Source organism: Gastrolobium bilobum, unplaced genomic scaffold (assembly GCF_033153095.1).
Source record: "Gastrolobium bilobum isolate Gb01-03AN ecotype WA unplaced genomic scaffold, APGP_CSIRO_Gbil_v1 utg72547, whole genome shotgun sequence".
Classification (NCBI taxonomy): domain Eukaryota; kingdom Viridiplantae; phylum Streptophyta; class Magnoliopsida; order Fabales; family Fabaceae; genus Gastrolobium; species Gastrolobium bilobum.
In genome coordinates, this window is record NW_026896410.1 from 152017 (window position 1) to 174401 (window position 22385).

At 35.4% G+C, this 22385-nt stretch overlaps 1 protein-coding gene across 1 annotated transcript in view; it reads left to right on the plus strand.

Moving 5' to 3' along the window:
- Nucleotides 1-221: 221 nt before the first annotated feature.
- Nucleotides 222-22385, plus strand: part of LOC133299559 (alpha-glucan water dikinase, chloroplastic) — a 34887-nt gene continuing 12723 nt past the window's right edge. The window contains exons 1-29 of the mRNA XM_061499027.1: nt 222-354; nt 547-829; nt 1159-1200; nt 1300-1409; nt 1549-1627; nt 1754-1845; nt 1943-2096; nt 7003-7239; nt 7365-7703; nt 7811-7921; nt 8046-8144; nt 8242-8382; nt 8485-8573; nt 10530-10664; nt 10910-11072; nt 11178-11267; nt 11350-11535; nt 12049-12111; nt 12208-12270; nt 12361-12420; nt 15142-15294; nt 15468-15551; nt 17867-18043; nt 18115-18221; nt 18345-18558; nt 19403-19506; nt 19705-19843; nt 20006-20131; nt 21063-21173. Of these exons, the coding sequence (XP_061355011.1) occupies nt 569-829; nt 1159-1200; nt 1300-1409; nt 1549-1627; nt 1754-1845; nt 1943-2096; nt 7003-7239; nt 7365-7703; nt 7811-7921; nt 8046-8144; nt 8242-8382; nt 8485-8573; nt 10530-10664; nt 10910-11072; nt 11178-11267; nt 11350-11535; nt 12049-12111; nt 12208-12270; nt 12361-12420; nt 15142-15294; nt 15468-15551; nt 17867-18043; nt 18115-18221; nt 18345-18558; nt 19403-19506; nt 19705-19843; nt 20006-20131; nt 21063-21173 (3729 nt within the window). The 5' untranslated portion in view covers nt 222-354; nt 547-568. The remainder of the gene's footprint in view (nt 355-546; nt 830-1158; nt 1201-1299; nt 1410-1548; nt 1628-1753; nt 1846-1942; nt 2097-7002; nt 7240-7364; nt 7704-7810; nt 7922-8045; nt 8145-8241; nt 8383-8484; nt 8574-10529; nt 10665-10909; nt 11073-11177; nt 11268-11349; nt 11536-12048; nt 12112-12207; nt 12271-12360; nt 12421-15141; nt 15295-15467; nt 15552-17866; nt 18044-18114; nt 18222-18344; nt 18559-19402; nt 19507-19704; nt 19844-20005; nt 20132-21062; nt 21174-22385) is intronic.

The following is a 22385-nucleotide window of genomic DNA, read 5'->3' on the forward strand; positions in this document are numbered from 1 at the left end:
GTTATGGAAGAAGGGGGTTTAAATATCATTATATCACCAAGATATCGTATCGGCTCTCACGTACCCCACGTGAATGTCTCACACGAGCCGGTTTGCATTCCATAACGCATGTGACAATCTCTTTTGCCTGAGCCTTCTCCAATCAAATTGCGCCACGTATTCGTCGACGTTGATATTAGTTCCATGAGTGATGAGTGAAGCAACCGTTATCATACAAACACAGTTCGAAGTTCTCTCCTTCATCAACTTAGATTTTCCTTTTTCCTTTTTCATTGCCATTCTCGCGAGATTTCAATCTCACACTGTTCTGGAGCTCCAACTGAATCCAGTTTCAGCTTTCACCGATTCAAGAAGGTTCCTCTCCCTGTTTCCAAAAACGATTTCACCAATTTGACTTTTCCTTTTCTTGTGCATATCATTTTCGCATCGCAATATTTTTGGGAACCTTGATTATTTTTTCTGAGTTACTTCAAAGCTCGATATTTTGTTTATTGTGCGTGAATTTGAGAGTAGCGCATGCTGATGCTGAGGCTTCGATTCGTGCAGAATAAGAAGTGGATCCACCAAAATGAGCCACAGCATCTTCAACCACACTCTGCTTTGTCAAACTCAAGCGGTTGCGGAGCATCAAAGTAAGGTTAGTTCTTGTGCCATACCGGCCAACACTTTATTCCAAGCGGTGAGTGTGAACAAAGAAAAGAAGCTTTTGCTTTCTACAAATTCTCGCGGGAACAGGTTGTGTGTGAGGAAACGGAAATTAGCCATGGGAAAGCACCGCCATTCCGAGTTTATTCCACGCGCTGTGTTGACCACGAATACGGCTTCTGAGGTATGCTCCAAGCAATGGTACATGTTGATCGTGGTTACGTTACATCGTTTTGGTTTCTTTTGAATCGATTAATTTTTTTTATTTTATTATTATTACTGTTGCTTGAATATCTACTAGTTATTTGGGCACATTTTATCTTGTGACTATGGTTTGCTCATAATAGCTTCATACCGCTAGTTTTTTACAATAGTTTCTTTACATAAGATACACGCACGCATATAAGCAAAAGTAAGTTTTAATTAATTATTCAATGTGTGTCTTTGCTTGTTTATTTTTATTGACTTGAATTTGAATGCTGTACTGACTGCATTTTTTTTGCCATGGAGTAGCTTTCGGGGAAGTTCAACCTCGAGGGAAATATTGAATTGCAGGTATACGGCTGGCCCAAAATATTGAATTGTATTTGTGAATGATAAATATGAGATTGTAGTAATCTATTAGCTAATGGATGCAAGTATTCAATGGAGCAGGTTGGTGTTAGTTCTTCCGCACCAGGTGCTGCAGTACAAGTAGATATTCAGGTTTCAAATTGTAGTGGTTCTCTGCTTTTACACTGGGGAGTTGTACGTGATACCCAAGGGTATGTTCGGTACTATTTTAAGTTCTTTCCATGTTCCTCTAATGTCTTAGGCATTTGAATTATCTTAGAATAAACCGTAATCTATATTGTAACTTGAAGGAGATTTATTTTTCCCCTTATACTTATTTATTGTTTCTAGGAAGTGGGTACTCCCTTCTCGTTGCCCAGATGGAACCAAAAATTATAAGAACAGAGCTCTTAGAACTCCTTTTGTGAAAGTAAGTTTCCAATAATTACTGCAGAAGAAAAAAGGATTCGAGGAATATTAATAAACTGGCTTGACTGATTTAAATATAGGTTTCATTATTTTTTGATTATTTTTCCTTTTACTTTTCTGTTATTAGTCTGGCTCAGGATCCTTCCTTAAAATTGAAATTGATGATCCTGCTGCACAAGCCATTGAGTTCCTCATACTTGATGAAGCTCAGAATAAGTGGTGTGCTTTTCATAATCTTGTTTCTTTTCTCCCCTTCGTTCAATTCACAGTTTTATAGTAAGATTCAACTTGGTTTTTCGCTTTTTTCTATGTACAGGTTTAAAAACAATGGTGCGAACTTTCACATCAAGTTACCAGTAAAAGATAAGCTAGTTCAACAAGTTTCAGTCCCTGAAGACCTTGTACAGATTCAAGCATATATTAGGTGGGAACGAAAGGGTAAGCAGATGTACACCCCAGAGCAAGAGAAGGTCAGTAATCAAGTGGTGTTCATGTCTTCTTGCATTTAGCTGTAAATTTTAAAGTGGGCTTCCTACTTTCTTTCTTTCAGATGATTCTTTTTATGATTTCCCTGTTTTTCCATTTAATTTGTTCTATTCTCCAATTTTATTGCTACATTGATTCCCTGCTTTGCCTTTAAAGAATATATCAAATTTGTTTTTTTGGATTGTATCCAGGGTACATGTCCTTGATTGTGCATTCTGAAAAAGATTTGTCTTCCCCGTCTCCTATTAATGCTATTCTTATGTAGGCATATGTATTTTTTAGCTTTACTTCTATTCCCAGTGCTGATCCTTATTTAAGTTGGTTCTAGGATCCTTTGCAATGGGTTTTAAGACCCACTATCTGTTTTCTTGTCTTTAGCTTCCATGAAATATTGGTCAGAAGAAAGAGTATGACTTCCACTTGTGATTGAAAATAAAACTACCAAAAGCAGCATCTCTTTCTTCTCTAACATGATATAAGTAAGAAGATAATTTTTTGTGTCTGTCCGATATGCACTTTCCCTGTAAATGCCTCTTGCATGGACACTGAAAATAGAGGCACTAAAAATTACTCTCTGTGTGATTTTCGTTTAGAATGAAAGGTTGCACAATATATAAACTAGAATAGCAAACTGTCGGGAGAGAAAAAAGGTATTAAAAAGGAGAACTCTTCCTTAACTTCAGCCTATAAACGAAAAACCACCTATTAAGTAAGGAGAAAACAAGAGGCATTTGGTAAAATACGGGTCTCAAATACACAACAAGGTATGGATTACATAGCCAAACTTAATAAATACAAAATAAAAACAAATATCACTATTCATGTAATTATCATAATTACATGATTCTGACTACCTTATTCACAAAATGAGCAAGATACTATTACATAGTTACCTATAATTTTCAAAACTCCTCCTCAAGCTGGAACATATAGATCATATGCATCAAGCTTGTTGCATATGTAACTTATTCAAGGACCTTTCAACGACTTAGTGAAAAACATCTGCTAGTTGATCATTTGAGTGAACAAAGCTAGTGGAGATGTCTTCGGATAATATTTTCTCTCTAATGAAAACACTAGATTGGATCTAATGTGCAATGTAGCATTGTTATCACAAACTAGTGTTATTTGCATAACCTCTCCAAACTATAGCTTTCTAAGCAGTTGTTTTAGTCAAATAAGTTTGCAAGTGGCTGATGCAATGACTTGATACTTTTCCTCGGGACATGATCTCGCCACCACATTTTACTTTTAAAAAATGTTCTATTATGCCCGATAAATATGCTAAGGGGGCGGACCGGAGCAGTGATAAAACTGTTTTTTCATGATTGAAAGGTCATGGGTTCGAATCCAGGAAACAACCTCTTTGCAATTATGCAAGGATAAGGATGCGTACAAGGATTGGCTCCACCCCACACTCGCTAGTCAGATTTAACGGGGAGTGGTTTAAAATGTTCTATAAATATGCAGTATCAAGAAGTGGACTTTTGATTAGCAAGGGAACCTACCCAATCAACATAAGAGTATCCAACGATTTGAGTGTGACCTTTGTCTTCATAGATAAGGCCTTCTTTCTAGAGCACCTTTGATATATTTTAAGATATGAATCACGAAAGTAATTGTGAGATAGTTCAGTTTCTTTACTAACCTTTTGTATCTTCCTGGATCCAAAAGTGGCTCCCCCGGATTTAATAGGAGTTTAGTATTTGGATTCATAGGAGTATCCATTTATTGTGCATTCAATAGACTGGTTTCTTCAATAATGTCCATAGCATATCTCCTTTGTGAAATTACAATATTGGCCTTGTATTGTGCTACTTCTATTCTTAAGTAGTATTGAAGTTTACCAAGATCTTTGGTCTAAAAGTGATGACCAAGATACTAATAAGTTAATCTGATAAGAACCTTGGGATGCATCACCCCAAAAGCTAGCTCAAAGGGTGAAAGTGCCCAAAGTCTTATAAATCCCACATTAGTTGTCCATATAATCAATGTGGGACTTCAAGTTCCATACCTTGCAAATGGGATCGTAACATAATCATTCCAACTTGCTGATATTCGAATCAAATTCTGACTTCAAAAAGGCTTTTCTAAACCTATAAGCTTCTTGTATTGTGACTTGGTTGATGTTCTAAATATAAATGAAAAAATTATGTGATTATTATATATTTTCCCCCCTTTTTTCCCTTTTTACAGATAGATTTGATAAGACAGATTTAGGATAGATTATAGGGTAGGTTTGTCTATTATTTGTTTACCTAGAATTAGCTTTATTAGGAAAGTAATTGCTCACGTCCATCTATATGTTGTAACACTTTGTGCATGAATAATCAAAATATTCAGTATTTTAGATTTCTACTTGGCATCAAAGCTCTCTTTCGGAAATTCTCCTTGTGCAAAAAATCTTAGTCTGCCTCTATTGCAATTGATGCCTTCCTTGTGGCCAATTTATTGTGCATATATCCTTCTTGGCAACTCAGATTGTTGTTGCCATCGCCATCCACCACCTCCTTCCGACCATTGACCCCACCAAAAGGAGCATAGTCTACTGTTTGTCCATAAATCGGAAACACAACTCCAATCTCCTTTCCATGCGCCAATACATCTACATGTTCGTGAACCTAAGGCCTTCTCTTTTAGCAATGAGTAATGATTCATCTGCCCGCCGTTGGTGTTGTTCTAATAGTCTCTGTCTCCTTTATTTATATTTGGCCTTGTCGAATTGACATCATCTGTAGGTTCTCCTCCCAAATTCAACACACTTTAACCACTCTAAACCCTGAGCCGACACTTTCTATCCCATTCCTTCTAGTCAATATCCACTACCTATATGTAGGAAACAATGACCTATCACTCTATCACCCATGAGAAATCCAGCACTCCTCATACCATCGCGTCTGATTCCGTAAGCGAGGTCACAAAGATGGCGGATGCGGTACTAGCCCTTAGCAAGGATGAGTTGGCATGCCTATGAACTCTTATTGACTCCCTAGTAAATCCTTTGGCTCTTGTTCTCTAGCCATACATTTGAAGATTCATGAGTTTTTGACTCTCGTGCTACTGACTATATGGTCTTTCATTTTCTACATTTCTTTGTCTTATCAACCATGTTCTAATAAGCATACTATAATCGTGATGGATGGTTCACATACTTCAGTTGTTGGTTGTGGTACTCTCAATATCCAACCTTTCCTACACTTGAAAAATATATTCCATGTTCCCAAACTTTTGAATCACCTGATCTCCATTCATAAAATTACCAAAGGCCTAAGATGTTATAAAGAACAAATTCAACCCAAAAGCTTAAGCTATTGGGTGAAACTACCTTAATGATTTTATATATCTCTAACACGCCCCCTCACACAAGAGCCCACTGGCTTGAAGGGTGGACAATGCACAAGTCCATCTACTTATGCTAAGAAATTCCACAAGAGAAAGTGGGGGCGTTAATGATTGAACCCATGACACTGAGGCTCTGATACTATATAAAGAACCAATTCAACCCAAATGCTTAAGCTGTTGGTTGAGGCTACCTTAATGGTTTTATATATCTCTAACAGATGTGTAGTAATTTTCTCTTACTTTCATTGTATTTTTTAGGATTTTACTACGGGAAGAGCAAGGAGGGTTGTGTTATATCCTCAATAGCTCTGATGAAGGAACTCATAGTCAAAAGCTACTAGTTACTTGTCACCATTTCAGTTTTGCTATTTACAAATTTGGTTTCAACATGCGCCTTGTCAACCCTGCTTTTTCTTTGCTAATGTCTATGTTTTCATCTTTATTTTCAAGAGAGTCTGTTGAGTGTTTTCAAAGTGATGCATGTGAACTAGCGAAACATCATTGGGTTATCTTTTCTCCAAACTCTCATATAAGTGTTGGACCTTTTGCATTTATTCATTATGATGTTTGGGCCTTACCTCCATTTCTAATAGCTCTAGTTAAAAAAGGTTTGTATTATTTATTGATGGAGTACTCAAGTAATTTTGTCTTTCCTAATGAAAGATAAATTGAAAGTATATCAATTATTTGTTCTTTATTGTATGGTTCAAACATAGTTTGTAAAGTCTATTAAACATGTGCACTCTGATCATGGTGGAGAGTATGTCAGCCATCCTTTCTATTCCTTCTTGAAGATACATGGAATTATTCATGTGTGGATACTCCACAATAAAATAATGTTGCTGAAAGAAAGAATCAACATTTACTTGAAATGTCTGTTACTAATTCATATTGGGAAGAAGTTGTCTTAACAACTACTTACTTGATCAATCGACTTCCAGCTCAAGTACATGGTAATGTTAGTTTTGTTCACCTTGTGAATTCCTCCTTTCCTTTTGTTCCTGTTATGTAGAGTCTACAATCCTTTGGCTGTATGCCCTTTGTCCATGTTTACCCACAACACCGTAGCAAATTTGATCCTTGGGTTGTCAAATGTGTCTTCCACAGTTGAAGTTGAGTTTCGTCTGACTCTAATAATGTGCAAGAACTAGTATCTTCTCTGGTGACTCACCTTAGTCGTCTCTTGTACCAGCTAAGGCCAAGGATGGTCCACCACAACTAGTAAATCATAGAGGAAAAAACTCGAATCGGTCTATTAGCAACTTCAATCATTTGAACCTACTGTAGGTACTGCAATTACTGCTCCTCATATTCTCGACTCTAATAATTTGAATAATCCTTTACATAATTGTGAGACTGATCCCAATGACTTGTCCATTGCCTTGAGAAAAGAAAAAAGGTCTAGTACTAGATATCTTATTTCCCACTTTGTTTGTTCTAAAAATCTTTCCTATCAGCAAAAGAGTTTATTTAAACCCATATTATAGAAATTGCACGATTCTTGATTTGAATCCTTCAAACCGATGCTATTTCCCTTTATTATGTTAGGAGGAATATGAAGCTGCTCGACGTGAACTATTGGACGAAGTAGCTAGGGGTACTTCTGTGCCGGACCTCCGTGCAAGGTTAACTAACAAAACAAATGCTGCTGATGTAAAGGAGGCTGTAGTAAAGGAGGCTTCTGTTTCTGAAACAAAAACCATCCCTGAAGAACTTGTACAGATTCAAGCTTTTATACGCTGGGAAAAAGCTGGGAAGCCTAACTACTCTCCAGAACAACAACTTGTAATATTATAATATCCTTTCTAATTTTCCCTTTTCTGTTGAGTATTAATTTGTTAGATTGTCAAAATTAAGATACTCATTCTATCTAATGAGACTTTTCTGCCCTCATTGCTTGATTAACTTAGATGGAATTTGAGGAAGCAAGAAAAGAATTGTTAGCTGAGCTTGAGAAGGGTGTTTCTCTGGACGAGATACGCAGGAAGATTACCAAAGGAGAGATACAAACAAAAGTTGCCAAGCAATTGAAAACCAAAAAATACTTTCGCGTTGAAAGAATACAGAGGAAAAAGAGAGATTTGACACAACTTATCAACAGAAATGTTGCTGAAAATATAGTTGAACAATTTATAGATTCTCCAAAGGCCTTGACAGTTATTGAACAATATGCCAAAGCAAGGGAAGAACAAGATCAGGGTCTTGTTTTGAATAAGGCAATTTACAAGCTTGCTGATAATGATCTTCTGGTGAGACAATTACATCAATTGATGTTTACTTCCCTTTCCATATCTTTCTGCTAGCGGGTCTTCTTTAGGTGATGATCCTAATTTTGATAGTCTTTAATGTCTTTAAGGTCCTCGTTACCAAGGATGCTGGTAAGATTAAGGTTCACCTGGCTACAGACTCTAAAATGCCTGTTACACTTCACTGGGCCTTATCTAGAACAGCACAAGGAGAGTGGTTGGTGAGTGTATCTGTTTGTTAACTCTAAAACTGACATGAAGACCTTGGATGTTAAAATTGATGTCTCTGTTTCTAGTATATCTATGTGGCTATTTTATTTACACGAAACACAATGGCAATCCTAGGTACCACCTGCAAGCACTCTGCCCCCTGGATCTGTTCCTGTGAAGGAGGCTGCTGAAACACCGTTTCAAGTTGGTTCTTCATCTCATCCATCTAATGAGGTGTCTACAAAATTAATCTGAAGTTGTATTTTTTATGCTCTCAGTCCTTTTGAGATCTTAGTTAAAAAATCTAATAATTGGTCAATAAAATTTTCAGGTCCAGTCCTTAGATATAGAGGTTGACGATGATGATACTTTTAAAGGAATACCTTTTGTCATTTTGTCAGGCGAAAAATGGATAAAGAATAACGGATCAAATTTTTATATTGAATTTGGTGGGAAGAAGAAGATACAAAAGGTTACACATCCGGAAATTGTACTAGTGATTCCTCTTAATCAACTTATATTGGTCTATATCACCTTGTTATTTTAATAGACAAGATTTTTTTTCCATTGAAAGGATATTGGTGATGGCAAAGGTACAGCCAAGTTTTTGTTGGATAAAATAGCAGAAATGGAAGGTGAGGCACAAAAGTCCTTTATGCATCGGTGAGTAATCCCTCAAAAGCTTTTACTGCTTTATTTAATTATTATCTGTCATCAAATGCTAGTAATAAGGTTTTCGTACAGGATCCTAAGAAAAGTTGATTTGCTATTACTTTTGTGGCAAAACATGTGCTTACAGACTGGCCCAGGGTCTCCAACAGAAAGTTGTAGGCAAATTGAATTTCCTGGGCCACCAGCCTCCTATGCCGAATTGCAAATTCTATGTCTTTTTGTTATGTGCATGTATATATCAAACGTTTAGTTGAGCTGTCTTTAATCATTCTGCCCAGGTACCAAATTGTTCTTGGCTTGTTGAAAATATTTATCACCAAAGTAATAGAAATTATCATTTTTATTTTATTTTTGGTATCCATGAAGGAATTACTCTTAGGTCTATCTTCTTGGGAATCATTATAGAATCACGATGTTGGAAATTGGAGACATATATCAAACTGCAAAAGGCGGAAGTTCATGAGGTTTAAGTGAAATAACTTGATTGTGATTGGATTTTGTTGATTTTGGTTTCCAAGTAATTGTGTCAAATGGTAGATGCTTGTACAAATCGATTGAAGAACTAGTAAGTTATCTGATTCTTTTGGTATAAAACATGTAAAACTTCTTGCATTTGTTGCTGAAGCTAAACTTTTGATATATCATTTCTAATATGAAATTTTTGATATCTAATGAAATTTTCATGGAGGAGTAGGTCACCTAATTTGTTGATAGCTTTTGTAAATTTTATATTTTGCTAGCCAATAGAATGTATAATTGGTTCATCTTATCATGACGTTTGCTTTTGAATGTGGGTTCTTTTCTATACTTTTTTAGAGTCATAGATTTCTGAGTGCAGCTACTAATTAGAATTATCAGCTCTTGATTTGGGTGTGCTATGTAAAAGATCAGTTAGCCAATACCAAAGGGATGAATTAGTTAAACGGAAGGAACTTTACCATTTTGTTATATGAGAGTAGTGGTGGCAGTATAGTCCAAAACTGCAATTTTTCCTGGGGCCATAAATACATGGGAGAAATTGATATTTACGAGATGATAAATTATCCTGATGATTAATTTTATTGATATCCTCAAAGAAATATTTAACCTACTGCTTGGTTAAATTTGATTTTCTGTTCTATAAAGGACACCTTCTATTCACTGACTGCTTGCTGTGGGTTCACCAATACGGTCTTTTGGATCTGCTATGTACAGCCAGTTCACTATAATTGCCAGCTTTACCTACTACCTTTAACTATTTTCTTCCTGCTTCTAACTTATGAACAAAGATATAAATAATTCTCCTCCTGAAGATATGAATGAAATGCATAAAAAGAAATAATCAGGCATTTTCTAAACAAAGGAAGTTACCTAAGTTATTTTATTAAATTTGAACAGAGCTTGATTTTCATTCCCCCCCCCCCCTTCTCTCTCTCTCTCTCTCTCTCTATCTGTGTGTGTAGCTTGATTTTCATCCCCCCTTGTGTTTGTGTGGGAATTTCATTTGTTGTCTGATCATACTGTAAGTTCCCTATCAAGTGCTTGCTCTCTGTTGATGGTTTTTTAGCATGATTGCTCATTAAAAAAGAGTGTCCGTGTGTGTGGGAATTTCATTTGTAGACTGATCATACTGTAAGTTCCCTATCAAGTGCTAGCTCTCTGTTGGTGGTTTTTTTAGCATGATTGCTCATTAAAGTAATAGGCAATTACATTTGTTTTTAATTTCCCTTTTGAACTGTAAAAACAACCATGACGCATTTGGCTGAACAAAATGCCACATGTTTGAGGATTCCTTGGTGTGTTGTTATTTTGTTTACAATCAATCCAGGATGTGGTAGTTGAAAATTTAACTTCACCAACATATTACATAGCTTCATTCATGATTTAATGAGCTCACAAAAACATTTATTGGGGATCTTACTTTGTTCAGTTGGATCTGGGTTGGTCACTCATACACTTTTTTCTCAGATTTAACATTGCATCGGATTTGTTAGATCAAGCCAAAAATGCTGGTCAATTGGGTCTTGCTGGGATTTTGGTGTGGATGAGATTCATGGCTACAAGGCAGCTCATATGGAACAAAAATTACAATGTGAAGCCACGGTAGGCTTCGTATAAAATGTTTATTATCACTTGGTTTATGCACTTCTGGACAAAAAAGATTTTTGACCCTTCTGGAAAATATAGATTATGAATCACAATATCTAAATTTCTGCTTTAAATTTGGCTAGTTTGTTGTCTCTCTTTTGTGATCAAGCTAATTCATTTGCTATATATTTTATGAATATGTCTTTCTGTCTGTGCTTGATAATGTTCTGATGACGAGTATTGGTAACTGATTGGAGCAGTGAGATAAGTAAAGCACAGGATAGGCTTACAGACTTGCTCGAGAATGTTTATATGAGTTATCCACAGTATAGGGAACTTGTGAGGATGATCATGTCTACTGTTGGTCGTGGAGGTGAAGGTGATGTGGGACAGCGGATTCGAGATGAAATCCTTGTGATCCAGGTAGATATGATTTTTTTTTTTGTCTTTTCCTTAGTGTCTGCATATTCCTTCCTGTCCGCATATATTGATCTTAAATTAGATGCAAAATTTCTATTTGACTTGCAGAGAAAAAATAATTGCAAGGGTGGAATAATGGAGGAATGGCACCAGAAGTTACACAATAATACTAGTCCTGATGATGTTGTAATCTGTCAGGTAATGTAGTTGTTCATCTCTTTGGAATTCTTATGGTTTGCCTCATCATCCTCATCTTTGATATTTTGGTAAATCTCTCCAGGCACTAATTGATTATATAAATAGTGACTTTGATATTGGTGTTTACTGGAAAACATTGAATGACAACGGAATAACAAAAGAACGTCTTCTGAGCTATGACCGTGCCATCCATTCTGAACCAAAATTTAGTAGTGATCAGAAGGAGGGTCTTTTACGAGATCTGGGACACTACATGAAGACTTTGAAGGTTGGATTCATATATGTAGCCTTAATTCTGTGATCTAATTTTCTTTCTTATTATTTTTTCTGCTTTTTCAGCTAGTTATTTCACATTAGTTGTAAATGCTCTTGGCTTCTATTCAATATTTTTTCATTTTGTGATGGTTTTTATTGTTGTGCTAATATGGATGTGTATACATTGGAATATGATCATGAGAAAAATGTGGCGGAATGCGCCACTATCTATGCCTCGTAGCATTAGAAAGTCAACCAATTGAAGTTCAAATTGTTTCAGATAAAGATTGTTGTTACCAACCATAAGCTGCATGGGGGGAGGGGGAGGTTGCATTATATAGGCACCCATTACTGCTACAGATTATTTAAATATTTGTTTCATGTGCCGTTCCTTTTTTTGGTGGTCTTCTAAGAAAATTTTTGTCCAATCCTGTGTTGCCTACCCTGGTACCCTTGACATATTTTGCTCACCTTGCGGGTTATATTTTGCCATGTGATGATTTTGGTTTGATTACATCATATGCAGGCAGTTCATTCAGGTGCAGATCTTGAATCTGCTATTGCTAATTGTATGGGTTACAAATCTGAGGTAACAAGACTATTAAGACTTTTGTTTCCCAGAGCAACTTGTTCTTATATTTTGAGTGATCTTCATGTTATTAATTTATACTTTATTGTTCCTCAGGGTGAGGGCTTCATGGTTGGGGTGAAGATAAATTCAGTGTCTGGTTTGCCATCTGGTTTTCCTGTAATGTTATCTAACTTTTTATGAATTAGTTTTTGATGCTGTTATGTCTTCTGAATTCTGAAAGTTGTTTGTTTTATCTGTCTCAAGCAGGAATTACTTCAGTTTGTCATGGAACATATTGAAGATAAGAATGTTGAACCGCTCCTTGAGGTTTATGCTGCTTTAATATAGTCAATAATAATTTTTTGTTTGTGTTGAAGTTGTAGAATTTAGGTAAGGAAGACAGAAAAGAGAGAATGAGATAATGAATAACCTAAAATTGATATTGATTTGATGTGATAGGAAATTATACTAATACTAAACTCCTATTCTTAATAAAATAAGAAAACGAATCATGAAATACGGAAACCACTTTGTAGAAGATTGTATGAGATACTAATATTTTAAGCTACCATAAAAGATATTATGAGATATTTTCTAGATATTCTATGAATTCTTCCGAAGCTAAAATTTAGAAAGTTTTAAGCTTGTTACATATGAAGACTTAAATAATAATAGCGGGCTCCATAAAACATGGCTTAAAAATCAATTCTGGGATGTTGAAGACGTCAAAGAATTGAACATTACTAGAAGATAACTCAGCATAATGGTTGGATGATCATCGGTCTAAAAATCTTGTTAGAATATTACATGACCAAGGAAAGAGACCCAAAAATTTCTTGGCAAGCAATTATACACAGTAAAAAATTAGAACTTCTTCTCCAAGTTTAAGAACAACATTTGGAAGCCTCAAACTAGAAGAAAACATGTGAAAGGTCTATGATGGTTGGCCGATTGGAAGGTGGTGCAACGTCTTTGATTTTATATTGAAGCTCAACACACATATTTCACTGAATGCCTCTTGTTTCGTTTCCCTTAGCTTTGTGTTTGAGCCTAACTAGAGGCAATCCTAGTTCGTGCCTACCCAGTGGAGCCACTGTCCATCAATTGATGAGCTTGATGCAGTTAATAATGTAGTTGATGATCTTGACTTGCCCATTCCCCTAGAAAGTGAGTTAGGTCATGCAAGCGTCATCCCATGACCCATATTAATCATTTTCTAACCTTTCCCCAATGTAAAGAGTTTTTTTTGCTGAACTGGACCATGTGCAGACTCCTAACAATATCTATGAAGCCCTAGAGGACAAAAATGGAGAGTAGTAGTTCTAGAGAAAATGGTTGTGTTAAATGAAAACAAAACTTGGGAAATTGTCACTCCTCATGAGGGAAAGAAAGTTGTGGGGTGAAAATGGACCTTTACGACAAAGATGGGTGCCAAAAAAGATAGATACAAGGAAACACTAGTTGCACAAGGCTATGCCCAAACTAATGATATAGATTACAAGGAAACTTTTGCACCTGTTGCCAAGATCGATGCAATTAGAATTCTTATTTCTATTGCTTCAAATCTGGAAGGAATTGGAACTACATCAAATGGATGTAAATAATGTCTTCTTGAATGGGAAGTTGGAAGAGGACCTTTACATGAAGCTGCCTCATGGGTTCGGGAGACAATAGTGATACAGTATTTAAGTTGAACAAGTCCTTGTATGTATTAAAGCAATCCCCAAGAGCTTGGTTCACAAGTTTAACACCATATGAAACAACAGCTATACATAAAGTTAGGCCGACCACAACTTTTTTGTGAAATAATCTAGGGATGGTAGAAAAGTTATTCTTAAAGTGTATATGGATGACATGGTGATCACTGGTGATGGCACTCAAGAAATTTACGACTTGAAAAAATTATTTACTGATAAAATTCAAGGTCTAAGACCTTGGGCGGCTACAATACTTTCTTGGAATGGAAATTGCTAAAAGCAAGAAAGGCACTTCATCTCCTAAACAAAGTACACTCTTGATTTTCTAAAAAAGTTAAGGAAACTAGGATGCAGACCAGCGGGAAATCCAAGTACAAGTTTATCAATTATGACACTCCTGTTGAAAGAGACAAATATCTGTTTGTAGAAAAGCTAATTTAGTTATCTCTTACCAGACCGAACATTGTCTGCAATGTTAGTATAGTAAGTCAATTCATGAACTCTCAAAAGAAAAGACATCTTGATGTTGTAAACCTAATTCTTCGCTATCTCAAAAGCACTTTTGGAGAGGGATTTAGTGTTCACAAAAAATAAACAGAGGTGTGTTTTGCAGATATTTATTGGGCGGGATTAGTGGAAACTATAAAGTCCACTACCTGGTATTGTATAAAAGTGTAGGGAATGTGATGACTTGGAGGAGCAAGAAGTACATGTTTGTTGCAAGAAATAAATTGCTCGGGGTTTGTGAATTGATCTTTATAAACAGGTTACTACGAGATTTATTTATTCCGCTACAAGAACCTATAAAGCTATTAAATGACAGTAAATGACAGCAAATCCACCATCTGTCCAGTTCTTAACCCAGTTCAACATGATGGGATCAGAAACTTTATCAAGTCAGAAATTGAAAATAGGATATTCACATTACACTATATCCCAACTAAAATGCAGGAAGCAAACATTCTTACAAAGGCCTTGTTGAGATCAGACTTTGATTCTTTAACTCTAATGTTGGCAAGCTGGAAATACCCAGCTTGAAGGGAGAGTGTTGGAAAGCAATCTTGAATATTACGAGATATACAACATATGAAAATTATGATTGTGATCAATTTTTTCCTGTTTTGTTTCTATTCCTAGTCTCGAGGGATCTCCCAGATTATTCTAGGGATTGTCCAATATATATATATATATATATATATTTTTAGCTTTCGGTTTGGTTATATATTGTACACTGGTCGTTTGAATAAAATTAAGATATGGAATATATTGTCCATACTCTGATTATACATATATACCTAGACTTTCCAATACTGATTGATATGTATATTTCCTTTTCATGTTTTTGCTATAGGGTTTGCTAGAGGCTCGTCAGGACCTCCGACCATCTCTCATTAAGTCCCAAAGTCGTCTGAAAGATCTTTTATTTTTGGATGTTGCCCTTGATTCTACGGTTAGAACAGCAGTTGAAAGGGGATACGAAGAATTAAACAATTCTGGACCTGAGGTGATTCCTGTTTTTAGGGCCTAATTTCTCTTAAATTATGCTCACTGAATTTATTTACATTGATATATATATATATATATATATATATATATATATTTTGGTTCAGTCTTTTTAATAGAACTTAAAATATACGTAGTTATAAAATCTGATATGCTGATGTATGGATCATGCAGAAAATAATGTACTTCATCAGCATGGTGCTTGAAAATCTTGCACTTTCATCAGATGACAATGAAGATCTTATCTATTGTTGGAAGGTACAGTGATATATCCATCTTTATTTCATACCCATCAGTCCTGTCATCATTTCAAGATGAAGACTCAGGCATATAAAGTCTATATATCATCGGAAAACATTTCAACTAGCAGCAAATAGTTGAATTGACCACTGCTTTAATAAAATTGTTTGTTTTAGATGCAAGCTAAATTTAATTGGTGGTGGCAAAGTAGCAACCGGATTTTTAGTATACATAAATTTAAAAATATCTCTCTCTTCTTCTTTTATTTTTTTGGTATAAATTTTGTAAAGAAACAATTCAACTTAAAAGCTTAAGCTATTAAGTAAAGGCCTATAAATGGTTTATATACTTCTCTAACATGTCTCCTCACACAAGAGCCCGCTGATCATGAAGAGTGGATAATGTACAGAACCACCTACCTGTACTAAGAAATTTCACAAAAGAAAGTGGGGGTCGGTGAGAATTGAACCCGTGACACCGTAGCTTTGATACCATATAAAGAACCCATTCAACCCAAAAGCTTAAGTTGTTGGGTGAGGCTACATTAATGGTTTTATATATCTCTAACAAATTTCTTTCCCTCTTTTCTTCTATTTCCTTTTTCCTTTCAATCTTTTTTTCTCTTATTTATTTCTTTTTCTTTTTCTTTATTTTACTCTCTCTCTCTCTCTTTCTTTTTTTCCCTCTATTTCTTTTTTTATTTTTACTTTCTTATTCTTTTTTGTTCTCTTATATATCTTTACTTTCCTTTTATTTTAATTTATTTTTTCTTTTAATTATTTACTGCTATTTTTTTATGGATAATGTTATATATATATATTATTTAAAAATTTTATTTTTATCTTTTTTTTTTTCATGCTTTTTATTTGGGTTCATCTTCCACCGACCCCAATCAATTTGGGTTAAAGATTTTGTTGATGTTGATGTTGAGAGGTAGGCTATTCAAAGCAAGGTATTTTTATTTGTCAAAGGAAGTATGTCCTTGAGCTCCTTAAGGAAGTTGGAAAACTTTGGTGTAAATCTACTAGTATTCCAATTGAGCAAAATCATAGATTGAGAAGTGAAGAGGAAAGCCATCCAGTTGACAAAGGATAATATCAACGGTTGATGGAAAGATTGATATATGTCGATCATATTAGACCTAATTTAGCTTATGCGATTAGTATTGTCGGTCAGTTAATGCACAACCCAAGGAAAAAATACTGGATAGGATTCTCCAGCACCTTAAGACTACTCTAGGCAACGTATTATTATTCCGGAAAGGGGGAAACCCATCCTTAAAGGTGTATACAAATAATGACTGTGCCGAATTTGTGGTGGTTCGACAGTCATTCTCGGGCTATTGCATGTTTCCATATTCAAACCTTGTAGCATGGAGAAGTAAGAAGCAAATCGTGGTTGCTATGTCCAATACAGAGGCACAATTTCAAGCTATGACCCAAGGTTTTGTGAATTGTTATGGCTAAAAGTTATTCTAGATGATCTCAAAGTGAGATGTGAGGGACGTATAATACTACTTTGTGATAATAAGTCAACCATCTATATCACACACAATTCTGTCTAACATGACCGGACAAAATATATTGAGATCGACCGTGACTTCATCAAAGAGAAAATGTTATGACTTTGGAAGCCTAGAAGTATGAATGTGCAGTAATGGAGTAGAGACAATAGAGAAAAGGGTTGAAAGGAATGAACTTTATTGATGGAAAGCAAACAAACATACAAGAGATGAAATCTCTTTTGAACGGGCTCTCCCTTTCAATTGAGCACTCTTATCCTAATTCAAACATTTTCCCCCAAAGATATCTCTTGATCGAGGGTGTCTCCCTTTTAGACAACTTTCTAGACTTCTCACATAAGCCTGAACTAACTACCTAACTAACCTATCTACCTAGCCATATACAACAATTACTAACTACCCCGGCCTTGTCTATTCCATTGGGAATATTTCTACAAGTCCCATGTCAAATGTAAGTCTTAATAGAAATTAGATAATAGAGTGATCACTATTCCATATATTTCTTCTGGTCAATTAACTGATGTCTTGACTAAGGGGCTTCCCTCCGATAGATTTCAAGAATTACCTAACAAGTTAAGAATGATAAATATCTATTCCTTAATATGATTATTGTATTTCCTTTGATAGTTAAATTAGTGTTTCCTTATTATAGGATTTAAGCTTATTGCCATTTGGCCCATTGGTCTCTATATGTACTATAACCCTTTGTACATGACAACTTGTGAAATAATAATGTTTAGTCATTTCAAGTTGGTCTTGACAACGGAAAATATCCACCATACTTTAATATTTCTTTTTTGTTTGTGTGAAGGGATGGGATCTTGCCTTAAGCATGTGCAAGAGTAAAGACACTCATTGGGCATTGTATGCAAAATCAGTCCTTGACAGAACACGCCTTGCACTCACAAACAAGGCGGAGTCATACCAGCAAATTCTGCAACCATCGGCAGAATACCTAGGGTCACTACTTGGCGTGGACAGATGGGCTGTATGTCTCTTTATATTATTTTGTTTTCTATTTTCCCTTTTTTTTGCTCTACTGAAAATCTTCTCTTGCAGGTGGAAATATTTACCGAAGAAATTATCCGTGCTGGATCTGCTGCTTCTTTGTCTACTCTTCTAAATCGACTGGATCCTGTACTCCGGAAGACAGCTAATCTTGGCAGGTAGAATTGATCATGCTTGTTCCACTCTCAATATAACTTAGTTAGCATGTTAGACTGTCTAAGCTTTATTCAGTTGTTTTGACAGTAATAACTTTCTAATGCAATTCTAATGGCCTGGAACAGCTGGCAGGTTATTAGCCCAGTTGAAACCGTGGGATATGTTGAGGTTGTGGATGAGCTGCTTTCTGTTCAAAACAAAACATATGACCGACCCACAATTTTGGTAGTCAAGAGTGTGAAAGGAGAGGAAGAAATCCCAGATGGTACAGTTGCTGTCCTGACACCTGATATGCCAGATGTCCTATCTCATGTTTCTGTTCGAGCAAGAAATAGTAAGGTATCAGGCTTTGGATAGCCAGGATTTTTTGCTTATACTTAAGGCTTCTATATCATAGAGTTAAAACTAAAAAATATTTGTTGCTCTCCCTATGTTTTCTGACGTTTTCAACAAAACCCTCCCCTAAAAGTATTTTCACAGTGTTTTCGGTAATGTTAGTAAATGCTATTTGAACCGTTCCTTTTTTATTCATGTCAGCATTTCGTATAGAGGTTATTATGTCAGCGATGATATCCTTACTCATGATAAACGAAAATTATTGTTGCCCTTATCATTGAATGGTGTTCCTGTGTGTTTCATGATTATTTTGCGCTTGATCAGTCTATGTATACTTTAGTGTAAGCTCAAACTGTAAATTAACACACTTCGTCACCTATATCTTAAAAGAATTTTTTTGTAGTTATGTTAAAAAAAATTTAGCTTCATTTTCTGCTGATTAGGAACTTGATTATCGTTAAATTCAATATCCAACCAGCGATACTCCGTGAATTGATATGATGTTCAAATTTAAACTTAACCAATTAACAATGTTGTAATACTTGACACGCTTGCACCATTCGCTAACCTGTTATAGAATGTGATTTTCATCAATCCAACCAATAAATTATAAAATAATTATCATATTGATCTTGTATGCCAACTTTAGAAAAATTGGATAACAATATGTAACAAAATAGGTGATATTTTATTATGCTCAAAGAAAATTTGTATGTCTGATGATATATCAATAGAGCATAACGCAAATAATGTAAATTTTGTGAGCATGATAAAGATCAAGATATTTGTTGCTAACAAGATTTTCATATGCATTGAATGTTGAATACTAAAGTTTCAAGTTTTCCAGGTATGTTTTGCTACATGCTTCGATCCCAATATCCTGGCTAACCTTCAAGCAAATAAAGGAAAGCTCTTGCGTTTGAAGCCTACATCTGCAGATGTAGTTTATAGGTAGCGTATCTGCTTTAGCTTCAAGTCTTAAAGATGTTTTATAGCTTTGTACTTAATGTGCCCATATCCCATTATGTGAAGATAAAATGCCTTTTTGATAAAACATTCACTTCACCTCCTGCTGCTATACAACCTAAATTGTTAAGTTTTATTTTCTTTCTTAATCTATTTTTCTTTATTTTTTGGGATTTCTTACAGTGAGGTCAAGGAGGGTGAGCTTATTGATAACAAATCAAGTCACCTAGAAGATGTTGGTTCTATGTCACCCTTATCTTTGGTCAGAAAGCAGTTTAGTGGTAGATATGCTGTCTCATCTGAAGAATTCACTGGTGAAATGGTCAGATTTTCAAAATGCCGCATTGATTTTAAGCTGCTATAGTTGATTTTACTTGTGTCTGTCTTTCTAGCCAGTGTTTGGCCGAACACCAGAAATGTGTTAAGTACACTTTCGTGACACAGTGTTCTTCAGCATAACTTGTGTAAGGTTGTGTTTTCCCAGGTTGGAGCTAAATCTCGTAATATCTCTTATTTAAAAGGAAAAGTGCCTTCTTGGGTTGGGATTCCTACCTCGGTTGCCATACCATTTGGAGTTTTTGAACATGTTCTTTCTTATAAATCAAATCAGGTTCTACGCACCTCTTAATTTCTATATGTTATCATGTTGAATAATTATTTGTGAAGCTCATATTCTGCAGTTATCTTTTGTTTGGATTTCCCATGTATGTCAATTAGTTAGATTTCTTGTTTTTGTTTGATGGGAGTAGTGATTTAATGATGCTCGCACAAATTGTCTTCTGATTCTTGCTATTAAATTGCTAACCGATTGTATTTGATTTAGGGAAGGTGTTAATTTGAATACAAAGAGATTAGTAACTTTTCATTGGAGTATAAGTTTGAATTTGAACTTTAAGGTGCTAAATCCAATTCTCATAACAACTTTCGTGATAAGTGAACTTTTTCTTAATGTATTTCAAGTGTCGTAATAGTCAGGGAGTATAAGATGAGGTTACGGCAGAGGCGAACTCTAATATTAAAGCTAAGTAGTCTATTACGGTTCTGGGTTCGGGATTGAAGAATTTACTAGGCAAGATGCCAAAATGAACAAGTAGGAAATGAAAGAAAGAACAATGGTTATTTGATTAACAAGAAAGAATACAAGGACAAATTACAAGAGTAAGCTCTTCTCAAGGGGCACTCCCCTTCACTCGGGGATTTCTCAGTCAATCTACAATACACCCAAGATGCCTCCCTAATGGAGATAGACTCCTTATATACACTTAGACCTGTTTCCCGCTAGACTCCCAACAAACTAACTACCTACTAACTAACCTGCCATCTAAGAATACTATTTTGAGCATATTCCTAGGGGAATATACATTCCTGACAGTAGGCTTCTCCCTTCCTAGATTGCTATGCATAACATAGTCATTAGGATTCAATCTTAAAGATTGTGTAAATCTATGTGTGACATCTATTACGTTACCTATTTTTTTGTTTAGTTTATGCAAGTCTTTTCTGTGGTTTAATGAAATCTTGGACTAAATATTAACCAACAGGCAGTGGCTGACAAGGTCAATATTTTGAAAAAGAAATTAACCGAGGGAGACTTCAGTGCTCTCAAGGAGATTCGTGAAACAGTTTTACAGTTGAATGCACCATCCCAGTTGGTATGTTCTTTTTAGTGATAGACTTATCATTGACATGATATGACAAGCATATTTCTTTCTTTTGATTCTTATAATTGCATATGAAATTAAAAAAGGCATTACTCTAAATGGATTTATTGAAACTTTGGTTTTTAATAGAGCTCAGTGACATCATTTGATTTATGTAGCCAATCCCAACTAATGGGATAAAGATCGGTTGTTGAATATAATTTAGATATTCAAGGTTTTCCCATAATCAGAATTTTTTCTGTATTTCTTGTATATTAAACTAAACAAGCTCTTGGTCTCTATTTATTCTACACTATTAAGAATAATAAAGGAAAGAAATCTCCGAAAAACAATGTTGCTAATCAGCCTGAAAAAACTACCAAAAGGAAACAGCTTAAATAGGGTATAAAGAATCCCTCTCTAATCACTCTACTTTCCATCAATTTGATATGATTCAACAGGAAAGGAAATTATAAAAATAGAACCAAAATATAATATTTAATTATTGATAAAAAAACAATGTTCCGGGGCTTTCGAGAGCCACTTGGTCTCTTCCAATTTCCAATTTCTAACCACTCAATAGTCTCCCATCACCTCTCATTTCTCCCCTATTTATCACATATTTCCCATAAAAATATAGGATCAATCACCCTTAATTATGGAATCAATCTCCGGTAATTACATTGTCAATCACTCATAAATCAACCCATAACTGCAAAATCAATTACCCATAACTACATAATTAATCACCCATAAATTAACCCCACAAATACATAATCACCATGATTGATACACATAATTAATATTGAATCCACCCAAAATAGAATCCCTTCGTTTATTATGCACACTTAGCATGGTGAAGGTTGGTGTATCCTATCACAATCATTCTAATTAAAACGTGTCTCACATTTTAAACATGTTTTTGTGTAAAGAACCTTGGGATACACCACCCCAAAAGCTAGCTCAAAGGGTGGGAGTGCCCAAGGCCTTATAAACTCCACATTAGTTGCACATACAACCAATGTGGGACTATATATCTCAACACGCCCCTTCACACGAGAGCCCTTTGGGCTTGAAGCGTGGACAATGCAACAGGCCTAGCCTACCTGTGCTAAGAAACTCCGCAAGAGGAAGTGGGGGACGGCGAGGCTCTGATACCATGTAAAGAACCTTGGGATACACCACCCCAAAAGCTAGCTCAAAGGGTGGGAATGCCTAAGGCCT